General features: G+C 41.8%; 1 protein-coding gene across 1 annotated transcript in view; it reads left to right on the top strand.

Annotated features, from left to right (window-relative positions):
• The window catches only part of LOC146772938 (uncharacterized), a 48,614-nt gene that overhangs the window by 5,891 nt on the left and 18,649 nt on the right, over window positions 1–24,074 (top strand). The window contains exons 2-4 of the mRNA XM_085638210.1: window positions 4,937–5,269; window positions 8,382–8,696; window positions 13,078–13,179. Coding sequence (XP_085494336.1) covers window positions 4,937–5,269; window positions 8,382–8,696; window positions 13,078–13,179 — 750 coding nt within the window. The remainder of the gene's footprint in view (window positions 1–4,936; window positions 5,270–8,381; window positions 8,697–13,077; window positions 13,180–24,074) is intronic.

Here is a 24,074-nt window from a genome sequence, read left to right as displayed (position 1 = left end):
TATGTGACGCATCTTAGTAAGTCAGAACTTCTTCAGTATCCGAAGCACCACCGTCAGACTATAGTGTAATGCATGACTGCCAGACCAATAACATCATTGTCCCAGTATTTCAACACTATAGTCGAGTCACGCTTCCAGTACCAATGTTTGTATAGAATCACAGCCAGCCCTTTAATCCACGATGGGTCAAGAACCAAATGCTAGGATAACCACACTGCATTTACATTTGGGATACAGTAGATCGCTCTCTTGTGGTACAAGAAAGGGATGAGTCTCTATCAAATCAATACTGGCATCAACCAGATTAATCTGTAAAGTTAAAAGGGGGAGCACTTTGGGTGCTGCTCAACAGGTAGAGTTAATCTTTGTTCGGTAGAACCTTAGAATTGTCACGCAGTGGGGCCATGAGAAAAATTCCAGATGCCAGACACCCACATTTTAAAAGCATAACGTCACAGAAGAGTACAACTGTGATAGGATGCACTGTGCTTTCATCCTTATAGGTAATTGTTAAATTAATCTTGGAAGGATGTGAAGCTGGGACAGCCCATTAGGGAATTTCAAGCCATGACCAGTGTTTTGCAAAGTGCATTCCTACAGCAGATGCATAAACCCATGGAGCTATGACGGCATGTATTAAGGGTTGGTTTATTTCATGAGCTCTGGATCTTTCTATATTACTATCTCTACAAAATATGGCTTTCTAGCAAATGTAGTTGAATGAAAAGATTTACATTTAACATTAACCCCATTTCCTTCAAATAAATGTAACATATATGTTGTCTCTCGGTGCCGGAGAAATAGCCCACTTGCGCGCATAGTGGCTCGTGGTATGTGTCAGTTGCGCACAACACTCAGAAAAGAGTGCTCATGAACACTGCATTGACGCACATAAATATTGGTGCTAAAGTCTAAACATTTAAAAAGTTTTTTGTATGAAGAATTAATTTTATGAAATGAAAAACTCAGATTTTAAAGTATAATAATTACATGTGCCTTTTCATGGAACGATCAGATTTTTTTAATGCAAGATATAGTTACATAGTATTAATCTAAATGAGACTTATTTATATAGGGGCCGATTATGATGGAGGTCGGAATGCCTCCGACTGACCGACCTCCATTGTCGGTTTCAATACTGACCGGCTGATTATGTATCAGCCGTTCGGAATTGAAACTGGCTGGTCATTCTGACTGGATTCCAACGGGCTCAAGGAGCCAGTCAGCTAGTCGGAACCGGCTTGTAGTCCCAAAGGGGGGGGGGCCTTTACACTCTTGGAATTATGATGCACGGTTTGTGACATGGTTTCCATGCAGGCCTGTCCGACATGGAAACCATGTCGGAAAGCGTGTTTGGGGGCCCCCAGCAGGGCCCCCTTGAGTGTGTGGCCTCCGGTTGGGGGTGCCCCCATTTTGAACTCTGCACCCCGTGGCAGGCAACTTGAGGTGCCTGCCATGGGGTGCAGGGATGAACAACCCCTCCCATTTCCCTATGGGAGCATGCAGTAAGGCCACTTTGCAGCCCTAATGCATGCTCCCATAGGGAAATGTAGAAATGCGACCGGACAATGTTCGGTCGCATCCTAATTAGGCGGTCGGGCCCGCCGACCAGAAGTCGGTCCTTCCCAGGGCCAAGACGGTGTCGGGCGGACATCGTAATTAGTCCCTTAGTGTCCTCCACACCTTGTATAGATCCAGCACTCCCGGCTTAAGTAGGACGCCCAGCCTTGTTCATTCAATGTAAAGCCTCAAAAATAGATAATACTGCAATGCATGTCCCTTAGAGGGAAATCTTTAGAGTGAGCTTTTATTAAGCATCTCAGATTAACATTTTGCAAGTATGATATGGACTACAGGCTGAAATATGATAGGTTTTAACACCACTAAGTGAATGAGTATATATTAGTGCCTGTCTCTAAAGCAACAAATATCAATCATGCCTCACAATGAAAATCTAAGAATGTCCATAACCATGTCTGATTGTAAGTAGAGAAGAGAAACAAGGGTATAAGTGGGCATTGTAGGAAGAGATTTATCCTGGAAACTGTGGGTGCTACAGGAGGGTTCAAAATCCTTCGAGAATATCCCTTCACCATCAGGCCCAAAGACTGAGCAATAGTTTTGGGGGGGTTGTAAGTTAGGACTATGATGAGGAACGGTAGGATTAATAATATTGAATATTACCTGTTAGTATTCTGAACATTATTAGCCAGGCTCCTCCTCCTCACGCCATTTATTCGTAATGACGTAGACCAAACCAGGCAAGCTTTCAAGATGTAAAAACCCAGTTTAAGGTGTAACATTACTGCCACTCTTAGTGCCATTTTATGGATGGCATCCTTGCACTGATATTTTAACATACGTGTCATGAATACTAGGAACCTTCTTTCCGTAGCCACAGTCATTAGTGGCTAACAAAAGTAAACACAGATGGCCACATTGCAGCCCTACAAATATTACTGAGAGTAGTAACAGGTAGCTCTGCTCATGGTGCGGCTATTCCCCTCGCGAACATACGTAAGATAGGTGGATCTTTGAACACTTTTATGTAATTGTTAATCCTATCCACTGTCTAAGGTAAACAGGAGTGGTTTTACATCCTCGGCTTGAAGCAAGTTGTGGAAAACACAGGACCTGCCAAGATACAAATTCTAACATGTGGCAAGAGCCATGCTTTCTTTCCACACAGACATTAGTTGATCAAAAAGGTAGAAAATGTGACTTTCTAGTAATAAATAGTGATGGATGAATGTACTTTAAAATAAGAGAAAGGTTCTAACAGAATAATCAAGCCATCATGAAGCACAAAAAGAATCCTCTATGGTGAAGGGCCTAAATTCACCTCCTCTTTCCCTTAAATGACATCATCCAGAAAGGCTCCTTGTAGACAAATGTTATGCTACATCAGATCTGAGAGGCTTGCCTCGCTTTCAGCACAAGATGGAAAGAAGGCACCAAGGGCTGACCCCAGGGCTTTAAGTGGGCCGGGTCTCACTGGGTCTGAGCCCCAGCAGTTTTTTAAAGGAGGCCTCGAAATGGGTCTCTATCTGGCTCTATTTTGTGCCCTGGCTCATGCAGTCCATTTTTTTCCGGACTGCAGTGAGAGCAGGCACATCGATGTGCGTGTGCTCACACTGCTCACTTCTCAATATTGGAGAAGTTAGGGCATGACGTCATGCCAGGTAAGCGTTGTAGGGGAAGGGAAATCCTTTAAAGAGAGACATTTTCTCTCTGGATTTCCCTTCTCTTTTTGAAACTCAGGAGCATGCAACTAACAACCACTGATAAAGCCAACAGTCCTGACTTGTTGTAGGTATGATGTTACTTGCTGTATCATATATCTAGATGCACTGACAGAAACAGCAACATACAAGTCAGGCAGCACACTATGCTAAGCACAGATTTTTAGCTTATGTGTTTTCAAGCCACGCCCTTAATTACATTGGCCATGCCCCTTTGAAAGACCCTCCAGTTTTTTCATCCCACTTAAAGCCCTGGATGACCCACTGTCGGTTTGAAGTAAAGCTGTGAAGATAGCAGGGATCCTGGTTTCTCAAACACCATCTTCCCTGGGGGTGTGTGGGGGAGGGGGGATCGAGTCTGTACTAGCAGTCCACCGAAGGCAGTGTGTAGCTGCGGAAAGGCAGATATTGAAACCATTCTGGAGAAATGGATGGATACAAGGAAATCTGAATGTTCCTTACCCACACTGCATTCGTGAAATGCCTTCCACTTTTCCCTGTAGCTTGTATTGTTTTGAGTTTCTAGAAGCTTCCATACTTTACTGCACCTTCATTATACTATTCTCAGTCAAATCATTTTATTTTGGTAATACTGCTTAGGAACAAGAGCAATGATGCTTGCTTAGAATTAAATCCTAAAGATATATACAATGATCCTAACTCATAGCTACTGCATAATTAAGAATTTTTTTAAAGGTTTAGAAAAAAATAAGTCTGTCACAAAACGATAGTCTGATGGAAGAGGGAAAACAGAATAGAAGGGAATTCGGTTCCAACTCTCCTGCACAGTTTATAATACTGTACATGGCAGCAACCCTCGCACATCATTGATGTGCTCCCTCCACCTCAGGTGTGTCCAACCCTCAGAAGTGCTTTGCGCTCAAACAATCTTTTACGGGTGGCAGCACCACAACCGAGAAGTGGGTGCACAAAATAACTCACCTAGGCCTGGGCGTAGTCGCGGAGTTCTGCTACGCAAATCTCTGCAAAGTTACAAAAAAACTCTGCGAAGTTTCACGAGTGGCGGAGTGCAGTGCAAACTGCAGTTTGTGCTGGTATTCTTGCCGCTCGGGTAGAAATTCTACCCGAGCGGCAGCTTGCAAACTTACTGTTCACGATCGCAAGCGGGGGAAATCTCCGCTGCACATCGTGAATCGGAGTTTTCTGCGCTTCGCAAACTCCGCTGAGTGCGAAGTGCAGAAAACTCCGCAAACTCCGTAAACGGAGCGAAGTTCACCGCCCGGGCCTAAACTCACCTACTTCATCTCTTTGACAATCCCGAACGAACTAGCAGGAAAATCCACCCAGATAGCTCAGCTGTTGACACATTTCTGCTGCGCCTTTTGTTGTTAATCCATATGCTAGACCTGTTAACGCCTAGCTCCCACCAATATATTTTATTGTTTTCGTTATTTATTTATGTATTGTATCTATTTTATATGTATTGTTATTTACATTTTGTATATGTTATTTATTGTATTTTATTGTTTCTTGTTTCATGTGATGCACCCATGTACATCGGCCAGCTGCGCTATACAAAACATTAAGTCAGGCAAATAAATAATTCATGGGGGGGCCACTACCGCTTCGAAGCACTGCTGCTCATTTAAATAATTCTGTTCTGTACATTTGTGGAGGTGGATACAAGCGTTCTAAGTTTTGTGTTTGATTTTTATTTCTTTCTTCATTTACAGTCACTCATACTGAGGGTCCTGTTATAGCTCTGACCCCCAACACTTTGCGCACTGAGGTCGGAGGGGTTGCCGAGATGAGCTGCACCTTTACAAAGGCGATATTCGGCGTTTACTGGTACAAAGAGCAGCTGGACGGAACCTTAATCTTTTTTCATCTAAGCGACGATGTAGGCACAGTAGCGGAAACATCCTCAAGGAAACCCCCGAGTGGCTACAATACCAGGTCTTTGGTCATTAACAACACTCAACGACGTCATTCGGGAGTTTACTACTGCGCCATCGTCATCGGCACAACCCCTTTCTTAAGTGGCAAAGGCAAGCTTTACGTCACGGGTGAGAGTGAAACTAAGGTGCTACCGCCGAAATGTGCAACATACATTTCCATGTGCACAACAAAAAAAGGCTATTGTAACCAATGCTTGTTTCTAGATTATAATACAGTAACCTTTTGTATAAAGGTGTGCAAGCTCTGTCTACCTAATTTGAGCACATAGGTATCCAGTATATTTAAAATATATTTATCTATCCTGGATTAAATTGAGTGCCTTGCTTGTAAACATTCTTCCCCAATAATAGCATTTAATGGGTCTTCACTTGCCAATTTTTCACATATTTATGCCAACTCAATAAGCCATATTCGAGTTACAACCTAAAGTCACAACTAAGGGGCAGATTTGCAAGCCCCTTGTGCCACCGGTGCGTCACTTTTTGTGTCGTACCGGTGGCGCATGTTACTGCTCCATGTTTACAGACAGGAAAAGCCGCCCTGCGTGACTTTCCCTGTCCTTGTAAATATGGTCCCTTTACATGCAGCGTTTTGCGTGAAAGAGGTGTTCCATGGGTGTTGCTGTGGGTGTTTCCATGCAATGGAACCAGACACATTTCCAGATTTACGAGGAATCGTAAATCTGGAAATGCGTGTGAATGCTAAGCCTCCCCAGGGGAGGTGTAGGGAGGTGCAACGTGGAGAAATGTATTCATTTCTCCTCATTCCTGTTTGTATGAGTGCTGCATTCTGCAGCACACATAGAAAGAGGAAATCACCTCTAATGATTGTTTTTGTACAGGAAGGGATTCCTTCCTGAACAAAAACAATCTCCCCACGACGCAGGCATCCTTGCACCATGGTGCAAGGGTGCCTGTGAATGCGCATGGCAGAAGTTTGTGCACCAGCGCAGGGGGAAGCACAGAGATGCGAAATATTGTTGTAAATATGTCGTATTCCTGTGCTTTGAAAGTGACTCAGCGTGGCGCAGCCAAATACCTTGCAGCACTCACTGAGTCACTTTCATTGTAAATGTGCCCCTAAGGGCCTAATTATGATGGCGGTTGGTCGGGCGACCGACCGCCATTGCAGCTGGAATGAGACTGCCCCACAAAGAGTTGGCGGTCTCACCCGCCATATTACGATGACTGCCATATATGCAGTCAAAAACTGCCTTTTTCTATTGCAGCTTGTGCTGCGGTCCAGAAAAAAGGCTGCACCTGAAGCCGCAGTAGAAAAAGGCAGTTTGTTGACATTCATGCACTGTGTGCCAGGCACCATGTGGTGTCTGGCGCACGGTGCACGGATGTGTGGGGGGTCATTACAACTGCCCCCAGGCCACTTGGCAGTGGCCCACAGGGGACAGGGGACCAGCTTGGAGCCTCAAAGTCCCTTTCTGACAGCCTTTTCATCGCGGCGGGACCACCATGGAAAGGCTGTCGGAAATGGACATCGTAATCCTGACAGCGGTGCCCACGCAGGCACCGCCTCCATACAGGATCACAATTCCAACTGCTGCCCCACTCAGGATCAGTAGATCCTGTTGGAGGCGGTGGTCTGTCACTCAACAGTCAAGGGTTCGACCGCCTGCATCATAATATGGCGGTCTGCCTGAAGGGGTGTCTGTCGGTGGGACCACCACCGACGGCCTGTCGAAGTCTGTCCCACCGGCATTGTAATGATGCACTAATGATGCACTAAATTTCACCATTACGGAGTTCTTCAGCAAGGAAGTTGTCTGGTATAGGTGGAAAATGGTGCAGGATTCAGCAAATTATCGTGGCTGGTGAAAAGATTCCAAGATAAAGTCTGTTTTGAAGATTTAAGTACAGGCTGACTGCAACGAGTACTTTGTGATTGGTTGAGGGCAAGAGTCATTCTTCAGAAAAGGAAGTTAGCTGTTGCACTTTACTAACATGGCAAGGGACATCCTGGAAGGAGACTCCCAGTAGCCACTTTCTGGAATGTGCAAAAGACCAAAAGTATATTCTTGCTTTGGTTGGTGACGAATGTATAGAATGGACAAGAAACAGACCCACTAGACTAATCCACTGGCCCTCTTTGGGTTCAGTGACTGGCTTACGACCTAGCCGTGCGCTAGAAGGGAAATTATGTTGTGCTCAAGGAACACTTCATATGGGCCTAGAGTGCCATGGGCAAAAGGCCTGGCTCTTGGTTTGACAATGTCGCAAATGGGGAGGAATGTAGAAGGAGGTTCTCATGCCATCCAAAAATGATGACTCCGTTATCTGCGACTTGACTCATATGAAAAGAGATGATGGGTGCATTGCCTAACCCCACTGCATACAGCCAAATGGCATGTACAGCTGTGGGTTGCCCCCCATCGTGGGCCATGCAAGCAAAGGCCGTGGGTAAGGTGGATGAGTAGGGATGGGGTCAGTCGTCCACAGCGTGCTGGGCGAGGGGTGAGGCCACAGACCTTTGGCCGTGTGCAGCAGGATTAAGGCATCTATGGCAGGTGGGGCCCGACAGCCACCCAGACAATTTACATCTGGGTTACTAATTATGGTATGCATTGTTGTTCTGCAAGTTAAGAAATGTGTTTTGAAAAATAATCTGCACCATTTTTCACTTTTAATTCATAACAACAACTGCACTTTAACTATTTTTAAGGTGATTTATATTTATATAAGTTACTATATAGAACTATAACTCCTGCCCTAAGGTGACCTATAACACGTGCCCTCGCCCTTCTCTAATTACCTCCCATATTCCATCACCCATGACATGTTCTATGACATCATTGGTAACCCCAGTGCATACATGTGAAATTACATAATTGATGACAAGACTGCATGGTAGGACCGTGAGTTATATTTACCTTAGGGCACAAGTTATAGTGGGTGGAGATAACTATAACTGGTGAATCTCAGTGTTTTTTTTAGTTTAAAATGTTATGTTGGGGAAGAAAGGTGTGTGCGTATGCATTTTGTTATTGTTTTGTAAAGCCTACATAGGATCATGGAGCCATTTTGTACTGCTGTTAATAGATTGTCAATAGCCCCATATTTCAGATCACACAATATGTCATTGCTGCACTTTCTCAAATGCTTGATACCAGAATGTTTTTGTCACTTTATGTTTTCATTCTCAATGCAGAATTCATATGTAGGCTTTACACATTGTAAATCTTCTTCTTTCTGCAAATCTCCGTTCCAGATGCCACATCAGCTCCCCTCATTTCCATTCTGGTTCCAGGCCAGGGGGAGGAGCCTGCTCTTCCAGAACCAAGAGTAATCCTCTGTGTGGCGTCGGGAGTCTCAGAAGAGTGGGGTCCTGTGCTGTGGAAGGTCAATGGTCGTGAATCCCATGGGCAGACAGATGGGGGAGTTTTTGATGCTGAAGGGCTATTTAGCATGAGCGCTACCCTGGTGATTCCACAGAAGATCTGGGACCAGGCGAAGTCCTGCACCTGTTCGATTACAAGCAACTCCACGGGACAGACCTTCTCTGCAGTCTATACTAAACACATAGGTACGAGATGTAAATATTCATTCTTTTAACTAGTGCAAAATATTGAGGGACAATACTTCCAGTTTTAGCTTGTGAAGAATAAATAATAGCGCAAATATGTCACCCTTTAAGGTTTCAAGGCGCTGGGGTGGTCGGTGAAATTAAGTGAGCTATTGCCCGGAGTCACATGATGCTGAGCTGAACAGCCGGCAGTGATCGAATCATGATCATCGCGCTCCGGAGTCAGTCGCTCTGGCAACTCCTCCACATCTCTCTGGTGGAATTGAGTCATTTGTTATGATATCTCTTAGTCAGTTTTAACACTATTTTGTCTGCACTTGTATAGGATCCTTTTCTTTTCCTGTTTCTAATTGTTTGTATTGTCTACCCCTCCCTATTGCTCCGCCTCTAGCATTGGTCTGTGCAGAGGCGTTTAGTAGCAGCCCTCTGATGAAGCATGCCACAACTTGTTGTGGGTGAGGGCAGTTTTTACAAAGTGACTGTGCTCCCAACATATCTTCATACATTTGTAAAACTTTGCGACTGGTATTGACCTTACTTCCTTTTGTGTATATGTATATATATATATATATTGTCTTGGAGGAGGAAGAGGTAAGGTTCAGTCCTTCTCCCCCTTTTCTTGTGTATAATGAAGTTATGAAACCCAGGACCACACAATGTGGTCAGACTGGAAAGTCTGAGCTTGAGGCCACCTCTTGTGGTTCTATCAGATCTAGGCGCTGGATTACATTAATTGTACTGCTGCAATTCAGCAACAACATTAAATTGGTGCAAAATTACTTTTTAGCACCAGATATGTTGTGCAAATATCAATTGTCACTTCTCAGGGAGTGAAAGTGTTGGTGTAAAATTGCACTGGTACTAATACAATTCATGTAATTCGGAAATGCTGGTGCAAAATTGCACCAGCAATGCCAATGTAAAGAAATCACTTTCTGTATTCAAGGGAATATGTATGAGATATCTGGAATATAATGGGGCCGAAATCCTGGTTTGGAAACCCCAACCAGGATCTAGAAACGCTACTCTACAATCAAATAATGAGGAAGCGAAGGAAACAATTTGGCCCAAAAAAGAGACAATGTCTGTGAGGAACAGTGACTTCAACTCAGGACTCCAAATGTAAGAACCCGTAGTGACATACCCTTCCCTGTGGAGTTTTGTGCACACTTTTTAACATTGCATTTATCCCATGGGAAATAGCTGATCAGGAAATGCTTCAGTTATAACTAAGCTCCTACTATGCTGTTTACCTGCTTCTTGGTACATACTCTAAAACCGATTTGTTCTGGGTCAGTTGAGAATTGAATTTTGTTGTCCAGAGAGGAGTTTGTCACAGATTAGAAACCTGGAGCCACACACACGTTACTTACAATGACACCAAAGGAATGGGAGGAGTTACAGTGCTTCAGCTGTCAGTGGAGTAACAAACGTTGAGAGTGCCCCCCTGCAACGTACACGGAGGGCCCTCCGCTTCGGATTTAATCTGGAGTTCTCAGGCCTGAGTACTGTGCTGAGGGGGCCCCCCATAGCTCGGGGCCACACCGGGGAGGCTGCAGGGGCCTGTATTACGCCCCTGTCGGCTGTTAGTTGTCACCTTGAAATCTGTCACATAGAAGGACGGGATAAACAGAATAATGCGACAGTAACCAGAGCTGAAGGAAGAGGACTTAGATTTGTGTGGTAAGATCCCCACCATATCTGACATCTCACCATGCTGCAGGCCGCCCACCATGACTTATGCCCTGAACAACCAACTCATTGATATCGACAGTCTCCTCTGTTAGAACTAGCATTGACCTCATTGGCCACAAAATGGCTCCTTATTTAGTTGCAAAAATACTGGTAATGTGGTTCAAAATGTACTGTCAAAGGGACCTCAAAACATGCTCCTAAAGCAGTGTTAATGTGTCCCTAAAATATGGTCATCTAGCATTAAAATTACTGTATATCAGGTATATTCACAGGCCAAGGTGTGTCTCGAGAACAGTTTACATGTGATGTGTCCCAATTGCTGTCAAACTGGCCATACGGATATTTTTTAACTGGGCCCAAAAAAGTTAATACGAACCAACGCTGAACCAAAAAGTAGATGTTACTGTATAGCGTGTTGGGTATGGTTCATGATGCCTTGTAAAGGCACCGCGATACCTACTGGAAAGGTGCAGTACCAAAAGAGGGATGGGAAGCCAGGCAATCTCAGGGCAATAAACGCAAGACTAGCAAGAATGTGTGGAAGCAAGTCAAAGCCTTGGTGGAGGAAATGCATCCATAGCTTCATGCAGAATTATAGGAAGAATTTACACTGGTGAAATGTGTCAATAGTCTAGTGATGGTGCTGGTGGGAATGTTGCTCTGATGGTGATCTGATACCAGTGAGGTAGCCGATTGGTGGGGATGTCGCGCTGTGGTGATATTGAACAGGTGGCGTTTTCCACCATGTGGAGGTGTAAATGTAGAGTTGTGGCACTGTTGCAATGTGTCACTTGTGGAGCTCAGTAAGGTTTTAATGGCGGTGGGGCTTAGCTCTTGTGGAGATGTGACGTTGGTGAAGGTGTGGCCCTGGTGTATATGTTTCACTGACTGAGATGTAGCATTGGCAACAATTGGAAAGTGGCACTGGTAAATGCTTGCCACTGATGTAGATGTAACACTAGTTAATGTATATACCTAATGGAGGGTGGCAGTGGCAGCGATGTGGCAGCATTGTGGAAATTCTGTACTGGTGGAGAAGTGCCATTCACAGACTTGAAGCACTGCTGGAAATGTGCCATGGATAAAGACGTGGCTGTGTTAAAAATGTGTCACTTGTGTACATGTGATATTAGTGGAGGGGTGGCACAGTAAGAAACATGGAGGCACTGGTAAAAATACTTAATAGATGGAGATGTGGTACTTTTGGAAATATACCAATAGTAGTGACGTGGCTCTGTTGGAGACATTACTCTGTTGATGTGGCACTGATCAAGATGTGGACCTTTTAGAGACAGAGCAATGGTGGCTGTCTGGCACTCGTGCAGATGTAGCTCTGGTGGGGAGGGGACACTAGCGAAGCTGTGGTACTTGTAAAAATAGTGTGAAAGCGGTAGAAGTGTGGCATTGTTGGAGATAATGACAGTGGTGGGGATGTGGAAGCAGTGGAAGTGTGGCGGTGGAGTTGATGTGCATTGGTAGTGATGTAGTACTTGTAGAGCGGCAGCTCTGGTAGAGGAGTGGTAGAGATGAAGACCTGGATCTCGTGGAGATACAATATTCGTGCAAATGTGGCACTTGTGGAAATGAGATAAATATGGAGATCTAGCGCTGTTAAAATGTGGCAAAGGTTGAGGTGTGGCAACATTTTGAGATGTAGCATATACATGGTCATGTTTTTTTTAAAACTCAAATCTAGCTTGCAAGCAACAGAGCACTGTACAGGGGAAAAGCCTCATTTGAGATTCATATTGGGGAGTGGGTTGAGGAGGCAGGTAGAGCTTGTGGAAGGGTGAGAAGTCACCATATCTGGGTTAGTGTTCCTTGAAAAGGTGAGTTTTCAGAGGAGATGTGGTTTCAGCCCCCGGGGGTATTTTCGGAGAAAGGCTTGTCTTCTTGTTTTCACTTTCCATGCCAAGCAAGCAATCTGACAAAGCGTCTTGCTATTCTTTGGCAATGTATGCAGCACGCTAAGCCTGTCAGGAAATTTTTTGGACTTATACTGGGTGCTCCCTTGTGTCTTGACAAATATCTATGCTTCTCTGCAAGAGCAAAAACCTGTGCAGGGAGCAGCTTTTTCTTATTACAGATTGTCTTGGATAGCATTTTATCAATCCAAAGCTGTACTACTGTGCCTGCAATTGTGAAATGCCTCTGTTATTTTTTACTCAGTGTGGATAACACCTGCTAATCCTCTGCTGAAAGACATTGCCAGGATTGTTTACTGATGCACAGTGGATTGGATGTGTTTTTCTCCTTCTTTACATCTTAAATTGCCAGGTAAAGTAGACTCATAACACAAGCCGGATAGAAAAAAATATTCCATCATGGGAAAGAAACAGAAAGTTGAGACTTGGGGCCTTAGATTGATGGGCGTTATGAGCTTTGCTGGCTCAGCACAGAGTCGAGTACCTGTTTAATGCACCTTTAGTGCATAAAGTGAATTCATTTAGCATGAAATTTGTCTGAGTTACTGCTTTTTGCTGTTTCAGATCTGTGCTGTGGAAAAATAAAGCACAAACTCAGAGAAAGATGTGCTCGGCTCTGGGGGGCGCCAGCATAATGCACCAGGATTCGGCCCATGACATACGCCATAAGAAATGTCCCGAGCTTCACATGTTATCATGGAAGCGCTGTAGGCTCATACATGACATCTCTCCCCTATCCCATCCTCTTTTTCTCTCTACAGATGAGGCCTGCGGACCTGCAATGTATTATGGGATTCCCTGCTGCCTCGCCCTTCTGTTGATCCAGCTGCTGCTGTTGGTGGTCTGCAGAAAAAGACTCATTGGTAGGTTTATGTTTGGACTGTCGGTGATATACCCGAAGAGATCTTAAAGGTGACATCCGATGAAGGATGTCACACAGTAAAGCGCCCACCTGACGTCTTCAAACAAAGCAAAATTTTGGAATGTCTAGTGAGTGTTAGAGGAGTGGTTATTTTTCTAATCTGGAAGGAATTATAACTCATGATTGGTTGCAGTCATGCAAAACATTGCAAGTGGCTAGGGATGCTACTAGTTCCCATGAAATCTATGGAATACCAGTGCATGACATGTTGTACCACCGTAGAATGTGAACTGCCTGAACAGAGAGCTAGTGTACCAAGTTGTACTGCCATAGAACGTGAACTGCGTGAACAGATATCTGGCGTACCATGTTCTTTCACCATAGAATGTGAACTGCCAGAACAGAGATCAGGTGTACCAATTGGGAAAGGACCATGGAGCTTGAGTCTCCTAGGAGGATGATGTTTTGCACCTCTGACATACTTTCCATATTAAGAATGGCTGATAACCTCATGATGGGGTACATGCATCAAGCCCGCATTTTGCGATTTATAAATAGCGAATTTTACCAATTCGCTATTTAGAAATCACAAAATGCAATGCATGTAGGATGCGCAAAAAATGCGATTCCTTAACATTCCTTAATTGCGACTCGAAAATTGCGAGTCGCAATTAAGGAATTGATTCCTATTCATTCCTATGGGCCTAGAGGCCCATAGGAATCAATGGGAATTGCATGCGCAATTTGCAAGTACTCTATAGGTACTCACAAATTACGCATGCAATTTCAAGGGTACAAGGGTTCCAAAAGGATACCCTGTTGCACCCCTGAAATTCCCCTTTTTCCACATGTTGTGCACACACATGCCCCAAGGGCATGTGTGTGTGTAAAATTTGACTTTGAAAAATGCACTTTAGTGCATTTTTCAACGCAATCGCAAATGACCATCAACTTTAGTTTGATGGTAATTTGCGATTCCTAATAGCGAAATCGCTATAATTTTTTGCCTAATGCATTGCATTTAAGGAATCGCAATTTGCCATTCCTTAAATGCAATCGCAAATTAAGTAATCACAATTTTAGATTCCTTAAATGCAATCGCAATTTAAGTAATCACAATTTTAGCGATTCCTTAAGTTGTGATTTTTGCGTTTGGGATTATGCCTCCCAAATGCAAAAATACCTTCTAGATTCTGCACATCTACCCGTTTGCGACCGTCTTTTGGTTTGATGCATGGGGCCCATAATCTCTTAGCAGCCTGCGTAGGATCTTTGACGGAATATCAAATCCAACAATATCAAGGGACATAAATATCGAGTCACAAATATTGATTCCAAAAATATTGTTTCCCCATACGTATAGAGGTAAGTACAAAACAATTGGGAAAAAACTTCGTTTGACAACAATATCGTGTATAGTCATACACAAATGTAGCTTTTTAATACATATAGTTTAAAATTTTAAATCTTAAATATGTTCATATTTAATATTAATATAATGTAAATTAAATACATTTAAGTGACATTTAATACTATATATAAATATGTATTATATAAACATAGACACATAAATATAAATATATAAATCTATATATACTTATAAATAATAAAACACTATGATTAAAAAATATATTTTACACAATCTGTTTTTATTTGCTACTATACAAAGCATATATATTGCTATATATATTTAAATATATGAATACTTGTTTCCCATGCTAACCCTCCTTCAAATCATTCACCATTTACCAAGGGTATAGTAAAGCAGCACCGATCAGGTCAGAAAGGCAGCAGGATCTGTTGTGATTTTGAAAACGTTTATATTCTTTATACTCTTTCGATTATCAGTAAAGTGCAAGTGTAAGTAGGGAGGAAAAGGGAGACCAACGCCTTTCGGCCTGAGGCCTTTGTTAGGGTAAAAGAAAAATATATATATATTTATATATATATAAATATATATAAATATATATATATTTATATATGTATTCATATAAATATATAGTATCAAATTAAACACATAATATTATATATATTTAAACAACATTAAAAAATATTAAAACCTAGGAGTAATACATATACTATAGCTACTCCAGTCTGTGCAACAGTAGGAAAACGATAGACTCCAGAGGGCCAAATTTATTCTAACTCACACCAGTCTGTGCAACAGTAGGAAAAGCGTTGGACTCCGGAAGGGCACCATTTACTATTCCCACTCCATTCAGTGCAACAGTAGAGAAAGATTTGGACTTAGGAGGGGTAAAATGTACTATTCACACTCCAGTCTGTGCAACAGTAGGGAAGAGGTTGGACTCCGAAGGGATAACATCTACCATTCTCACTCCAGTCTATTCAACTGTAGGTAAAGTGTTAGACTTCGGAGAGGTTAAGCTTAATATTCCCACTCCAGTCTGAACAACAGTAGAGAAAGCATTGGACTCCGGAGGGGTAACATTTACTATTCCCACTTCAGTCTTTGCAACAGTAGGGAAATTGCTGGACTCCGAATGGGTAACATTTACTATTTCCACTCCATTCTGTGGAACAGTAGGGAAAACGATGGACTTCGGAATGAAAAAATGTACTATTACCACTCCAGTCTTTGAAACAGCTCTGGACTTCAGAGGGGTTAACTTTACTATTTCCACTCTAATCAATGCAACAGTAGGGAAAGCGTTGGACTCCGAAGGCGTCACATTTACTATTGCCACTCCAATCTGTGCAACAGTAGGGAATGTGTAGGACTCCAGAGGAGTAACATTTATTATTCCCACTGCAGTCTGTGCAACATAAACAAGGTGTTGGACTTCAGAGAGGCAACATTTATTATTCCCACTGGAGTCTGTGCAACAGTAGGGAAAGCATTGTACTCCAGAGTGGTAACATTTGCTATTCCCACTCCAGTCTGTGCAACAGTAGGGAAAGCATTGGACTCCAGAAAAGAAACATTTACTCTTCCCACTCCAGTCTGTTCAAAAATAGGGGAAGCGTTGAACTCCAGAGGGGTAAGGTTTACTATTCCCACTCCAATCTGTGCAACAGTAGGAAAAGCATTGGAGTTCAGGAGGGTAGAATTTACTATTCCCACTTCAGTCTGTGCAACAGTAAAAGAAGCGTTGGAGAGGTCACATTTACTATTCCTTCCGGCTCCTGTCCATGCAACAGTAGGAAAAGTACTTCACTTCAAACACATAACATAGATGAAACATAACCCTTTTCATTTAATAAAAATATAAAACTCTTAATATAAAATTTATTAATTAACAATAAAAAAATAAATAACAATTAACATAATTGTTAACCACTTTAATAATGAATTATCAATTAAAACAAATTGGCCATTCTTTATTACGTAATTAACTTAGCACACTGTACCCTCGAAAACCTATACTCCCACACTTAAAATATAACTAACATAAATACATGTAACACAATTAACATAATGAATAGTGAGTTAAATATTAGTTATTTTTTTTGTTATTTTTTGTTATTGAAGTCCAAAAGCAAATTACCTTTACACATCTGATAGATGAAAAAATAAAAATATCAACAAGAAATTCAAAACACATTGCATATACAAGAAGTAAAATACATCCAGATTTTAAGAAAGGATCGCTAAAACCAGGGCTCAGCTGCCAATAAAATCCCCCCAGGATATATATCCATGTACATAAAACTAGACCCAATCCTACCTCCACACTCACTGGTTCTTGAGACACCGATTTATATAAGGATGATAATAATGATAGATCCCAAAACTTTTTAGTCAAAATAGGAAGACCATATTTTCGGGAATTTTTTGAGACCCCCTATTCTCATAACGTATATGCGTTCGCTTCGCTTAACCGCCTGCATCTTATTGACCCATTCCATTAGTAAGGGGACTAAATCTGTTCACCATTTCTGTAATAAAATGGATCTAGCTACTGCCATTGCGATATATACCAGTTTGACCATCTGGTCTGGGAGTAGAAGATCTGGGTCATAACCAATAAGGATCAGTTTATCATATCTTAAACATTGTAAATCACATTCAATTGCAAGAAAACCAAAGACATTTTCCCAAAATGTTTGCATTTTTGAGCACTGTAACATAGTATGAGTCCAATTAGCTGCCGGGTGACTTATACATCTGAAACAATGAGCTGAATAATTAGGGTACATTTTCTGCAAAACAGAAGGTGTGCGATATAATAGCCATTTACCAAAAAAAAGCATCCTACGCCAATTTGCACCTCTAAGTGTATTAAAATGTAATCTATTAATCGTCATCCAAGCATTCATAGAAATTTCAACATCCTCCTGATCAGACCATTTTTTGATTGCTTTCTGTACAAGATCCAAACTCTTAACCGAGGTTAAGCATTGTTTCCATTCACCAGGTTTCCTGTCGGATGCTACTAATAGTAAATCATTGACTAACTGGCTTGACCTACTCAATTGGGAAATATCTAAGTCTGAGAAGAATTTGTATAACATGTTATACGATCCTAATAGAATAAAATCACTCGGAGCTCGTTGTAACATTTCATGCTTAGATAACCATTGACCATTTTGCAGAAAATCACCTACTTGGCGGAATCCTATCGTAGCCCATTTTAACGTAAGTTCAGTAGAGGATGCGATCCCTTATTAAGGGGAATATCCCAGCCAAAAGAATACCTGAGTTAATGGCCGGGATTTAAACAGTGCTTGTCGTTTTTTGAATACCCAATGGAGGCACTTGTACCTAACCAGTTTAGGGGATTTAAAAATTGCAAGCAGTGATTGAATCTGATTTTCTTTAGGCATAAGATCCATAAAACTATTGATAAAAAAATTTACTTGTGTAGGAGGCTGAAATCTCGATAAATATTGTGCAAAATATGCATAATAGTAATCCTTGAGATTTGGAAGCGCTAGTCTTCCTTGTTCCTCCTTCTCGTATAAGGTGCTTAGTGCAATGCGTGAAGATTTCTTTGCCCATAGAAAAGTGGTAAACATTGACTCTATTTTAGTAAAAAACAAACTTGATAAAGTACATAGAATAGTCGAGAATAAAAAATTAAAAAGAGGTAAGACTGACATTTTAATAAGTGTAACTCTCCCTAAAATAGAAATGGGAAGAAAGCTCCAGAGCAACAGCAGAGCTTGAGTTTTCCGAATTAATGGCACATAATTCAAGTGGTACAAATCGGAGACTAAATTCGAAAAATACACCCCGAGGTATCTTTTCGGGTTAGAATTAATACAAAATCGAATATCTATGTATAGATCACTGGTCACCCCACCACATTGAATAATTTCAGTTTTATTTTTGTTAATGCGATATCCCCCTAATGTCTCAAAAGCCTCAAACAATTGAAAAACTCTAGTTTGGGTTTCCATTTCTGGCTTAATCAGAAGCATTATGTCGTCAGCATAAAGCTTCAGTTTTGACATTGATGGAATTGGGGGACAAATTACTGGGCAGTTCCTTATTGCAGCCGCCAAGGGCTCAATAAAAAATGCAAAAAGAACTGGCGACAAGGGCATCCCTGTCGCGTGCCACGTTTCACTTTAACCTGACCAGCTATTAAGGTGTTAATAATTATATTGGCTTCCGCATTGCCATATAGTCGCCGGATCAGGGACAAGATTTTGCTGGAGAAGCCGAAATGGTGTAAGGTCATAAATAAAGTCTCCCATACCACTAAGTCAAAAGCCTTTTCGGCATCTAATAACATCACCAAGGCAGGTATTTTATGTATCTCGAAATAATCAAGAGCTTCCGCAAGATAGTGCGTATTGGTGGCTAATTGTCTCCCTGCGATGAAACCATTTTGGTCGCTATGTATCAAATTCACTGCATGTTTATTAAATCGAAGTGACAGAAGCTTGGTCAAAATCTTGTAGTCCGAGTTAAGTAATGTTATTGGCCTATAGGAATTTGGATCCTCAATATTTTTCCCTTTCTTTGGAAAATTCACTATATTCCCCTGACGGAAGGATTCTGGCACCTCGCCACCTTCTAACATAGAATTTAATAATTGGAGAAAAAACTCTGCAAATTAACTTTAAAAAAACGTATAAAATTCGGGTGGAAGTCCATCCGGGCCACAGGCCTTTCCATCTGACAGATTTTTAATTACGCCTTCTAGATCTTCCATCGTAAAGGGTCCTTCCATACCGAGATTTTCGGTCTCAGAAAGTTTTGGTAGATCATTCTCGAGTAGATGTTTTTTTAGAGAACTCATATCTACATTTTGCTCGAAGCTATAAATAGAGCCATAATGTTGGACCATTATTTCAGCTATTTTAGCTGGGTCTTCGAAACATGTACCTGATAAAGGGCATTTTAATCTTTTAATCAGATTGGAAGCGGCTTGTTCCTTAGCCTGCCATGCTAGGAACCTGCCAGTAAAATTACTCTGCTCGTAGATTTTTTGATTAGATTTCTGGAACAACACCTCACTTTGAGCATAGTAGTTGGAGCTAAGTTCATATTTCGCCTGGACCAAAAGGTCTTGATTTGTCGGGGAAGGATTATTCAGAACAGAAGCATATAAAGTTTGAACTTTATTTTCCAGATCTTTTTTTACCTTTTTAGCTTTTTTATGTGGTCGGCCTCTTTCCCGATAGCTAAGCCCCGAAAAAAGGCCTTGAGTGTGTCCCATATTACAGCTAATGATGCCGTCTCGACATTTCGTGTCAGAAAACATTTAATTTCCAATGCCATGGAACCAATCCAGTCTTCTTCCAACAAATATTGCCGGTTCAGGGACCACCTTTTAGGACATTTGACATCTTCAACTATTTCCATCTGTAAACTCAGCATAGCATGGTCAGAAAAGCCATTGGGTAGGAATGCCTGATGGTTAAAACAAAGCCTACTGGAGACCCAAAAAAAATCAATTTGAGATGAGGATTGAAATCTACCCGACTAACGCAAAAAGGATTTCTTAGAAGGAAAAGCCACCCGCCAAGGATCATGTAAGTTTAGTGTTGCGCTATATTGCTGTACTATTTTAAAAGATCTAGGTTTCATCTGCCTTTTCTTGACCCTAAAGAATCAATTAGGGGGTTCATAAGAATATTAAAATCACCCCCCATTATGATGTCACCTAAGACCAGGATTAAGGACTGAAACAATTCTTCATAAATTTGTGACTGATCTTCAATAGGTGCATAGAAATTCACAAATGTGAATTTGCTTTAAAGGTGAATGTTATCCAACACCAACGACCATCTCGATCTGTTTCAAATTTCACTACCTCGGCCTGTAGATTCTTATTAAAAAATATGGCTGTCCCTCTATGTGAAGCAGTGGATGAGGAAAAACCCCGATAGGAGGCCCATGATCTAAACATAGAGAAATCAGACAGTCGACTAGTAGAGATACGTGTCTCTTGTAACAAAATATAACAGAAGGATTTTCAGTTTTGATCCACATTTCGATTGCCCCCATCTTTTTCCCATTATTAAGACCATTTACATTAAATGAAACGACCTTAAATACTTCTTTACTTGCCATAGTACCTATCCCGCCAGGGCACTTGCCGACTATAACACCACTTCACACTCAAGTACCACACCTCAAATAACATATTGAATTGCAAAAGATGAACAAAAAAAGTCAAATACCACATATCAAGTATCATATCTGATTGAATTTGATGAACAGAGGAATTTAACCAGGACTTCATTTTTCCCCCCACGTTCCCTACCCCACTGCCCCTTACCCCTCCCAAAATGTGGACCCCTAACCCAGCACCACACCATCCACATCGCCCCCTCCCTACTAAGTTGGGTGTCATGGAATTACACCCTGGTGACCTAATCTATGACCTCCCCCCCGTCATCTACTAACAGAAATAGAATTTTTATTTTTTTTAAAATTCATTAAGACCCTCCTGGTTTTTTTTTTCCTATACCCTCCTTCTCTTTTTATTCTCCCTTCTCTCAAAAAAAAAATATGGGGGAGGAGGGATGACGACGGATCCCCTCAAGCTATCAATCGATCGTGCTTTTAAGGTCCTAGAGGCCTAAGAATTTCGTTTTCTTTATTTCCCCCCCTTCTTCTTCCCCTTCTTTCCTTTATAGACATTCATTAGAAAAGACTTTTTTTCCACCCCCCCATTCCTTTATATTTTTATATTTTCGAACCTCTCAAGGCTAACCCTGAGCTCCCCAGCTATCATAATAACATAGTTGAGAGGCCATCAGCCTTTAAACTGTGGGGGGACCCTGGGAGATTTCTTTAAGAAGGTTCTGTGCTTCTTCTAAACTAGAGAACATGAAGAATTTCCCCCTAACCAGAACCTTAAGCTTGGATTGCTGAGCAATCGATGCTTGTGCCCCGTTCGCCTTAAAAAGATGAAGAATTTTTACAAATTCCATCCTCCTTTTTGCGGCCACAGCCGTCATATCTGAAAAGATTCGACATTTTGCAGTGTCATTGACATTAAACTGTCTTTGCTGTATTGCTTTGGTCAAGATCATCTCCTTGATCTGAAAGTCTGCGAAGTTCAGAAGGAACGTCCGTGGATTAGAGGGGTTGGGGAACGGGCGGGCAGGAACCCGATGGGCTCTGGTAATTGTTAAATCACCGACAAATTCAGGGACAATTTTTTGCTTCATGAAGGAGTTAATCCACTGCAGGGGCTGTGAACCTTCCAATCCTTCGGGAATACCAACAATGCGGAGGTTCAATCTCCTGGAATGATTTTCCAATTCTTCCAACTTATTTTCCAGGTTTTGTTTATTTTTGACCACTAGCTTTGCTTCTTCGGATACGATAACCATTTGATCCTCAAGAGTTGAATTTCTGACTTCTGCTTCATTTAGTCTTGCGGGAAAATTCAGCATAACCTCCTCCATTTTACCTAGCCTTTGATGAAGGGAGGTCAACTCCGCTTTTTGATTTTGTTTAAGATCCCGAATTTCTTGTAGGATTAAGTGTAGCATATCCTTTATATTCATCTGCAATTCTCTAGTTGGTTCCGTAATGGAGTTAAGATCAGGCAGGAAGGTTGAGGTATCTAATATGGCTACCGGCTGAGTTCCCATCGCCCCCATAATTGAAATTGATTCCACCTCTGATGAAGACTCTCGAGTACAATTTTCAGGGTGTGAAGGAGGTGGGGAAATTAACGGCTTACTAGGTGGTTGTGGAGCCAGGAAAGACACGTTATTATTGATTCCACCCTGCTGCTGTTGCGATAATCCTTTTGCATTTTCTAAAGTTGATTCCTGTTCGAGGATGGCATTTAGATTATCTTGTGGCCCCTTTTGACTCATAGAATTCGCAGCTACATTGGATGATGGCCCTGATTTGGCCGCATACACTCCAAAACAGCCTTTGGTGGAGGCCAAAACTGGGGCCAAAGCTACCACCGAAGCCGGGGAAGGGGGAAATTGACATACTCGCACTTTCTTCAAGAATACTGGGAATTGTTTTGCTTCTCTAGTTTCTTTGGTTGTTTTCTTTTTTTTCTCCCCGTTATCTGCATCGCTGCGAGGACAGTGCAGTTTGAGCGATATTTATATTTTCATCTTTACCAATTCTATCTGAACTGTCAACCTGGCCCAAGCTCACCTCAATCTCTTCATCCGAGCTCTCAAATGTTGAGTCCTGGTCCATTAGTTTTGACGAAATTTGCTTATTCGACAGGCGAGCTAGCTCTCTTGTCACTTTGGCAAGTAACATGCGTTTTTTTACTTTGGGGCGTGTTTGCAGATTTTTCCCCATATCTGCGCTGTATAACCCGCACAACTCCCCCGCAGGTATCTTACCCCACACAGAGAGGAGCAGTCCAAAGAATAACTAGGAGCTCACTGTCAAAGTACTTGGCTCCAAACCTTTTCACCAAATTCCTCCTAATAGTCCTCCAGAAAGGGTTAAAGCCTTATCACTCCTTGAGACTGCTTATTTCTCCTTATGCCAAATAGCCTTGATATCCCTGGAGCTGCCCCGGTCTGCCTCAAAAATGCAGTCAAAACTCCCTGAGAGCTATCCAGGACTCCAGCTCCCAGAAGGCACCGCTGTACCACCATATATATATATTTTTTTACTTTATAGGATAATCCTGTAAATGGACTTCATATATCTGTATAATCTTACTGTAGCCCTCCACGAGTGTGACCGATTGTCCAGCAGCAGGCTGAAGGCTTGAATCCTTCTCTCCCCGTTTTACAGCAGCAGTAGCAACAGCCTCTTCATCTCCGCACTCCTCGCATTCTTTTCGGTGAACCCGCACAAAGCAAATCTCCCTGGCTCCTCCGTTTACTTTGTAGGCTCCGTTATCGGTAAGAAAAAATCTTTTAAGAAAAAAAAACGGGACTTAATGCGAGAGGGAAAGAAGCAAGAATGAAACCGCCGCATAGCAGCTTCACTCTACTCCATCCGTGACTTTCCCGTTGTGTGCCTCCATTGACGGGGGGGTGGCCAAGGCAAGGTCAGGTCACCTGTGGCTATGCGGCGTGGTGTACAGTGGCCATCCGGTCCTGCACAAATTTCTTCGAGTTAAATATTAGTTGATGAAATAATATTTAATCAGCTATTAATTAGGCAATTAATTATTATTAAGTATTAATCAATGCATTAATTAATAATTACCTTTGCACCATCTGCACCCACAAACCTAACAACCCGCACTTAACAAATTGCTTAGAAAATACAATTATTACAAAATGTGCATAATTAATAATCAATTACATAATTATTAATATATTGTTCATTGTTGGTTAATAATTATTACTTAATTAACTCCCCACCCTATATCCCTACAAACCCAGCATCCCACACCTAACAAATTTCTTATAAAATCGAATTATTACACAATTTACATATTTAATAATTAATTAAATAATCAATATTCAATTCATGATCAAAAAAAATTATTTATTATACTTAATTAACTTCCCACCCTACACCCCTAC

Source organism: Triturus cristatus, chromosome 12 (genome assembly GCF_964204655.1).
Source record: "Triturus cristatus chromosome 12, aTriCri1.1, whole genome shotgun sequence".
NCBI lineage: Eukaryota > Metazoa > Chordata > Amphibia > Caudata > Salamandridae > Triturus > Triturus cristatus.
This window is presented reverse-complemented; position numbering and strand designations above follow the sequence as displayed.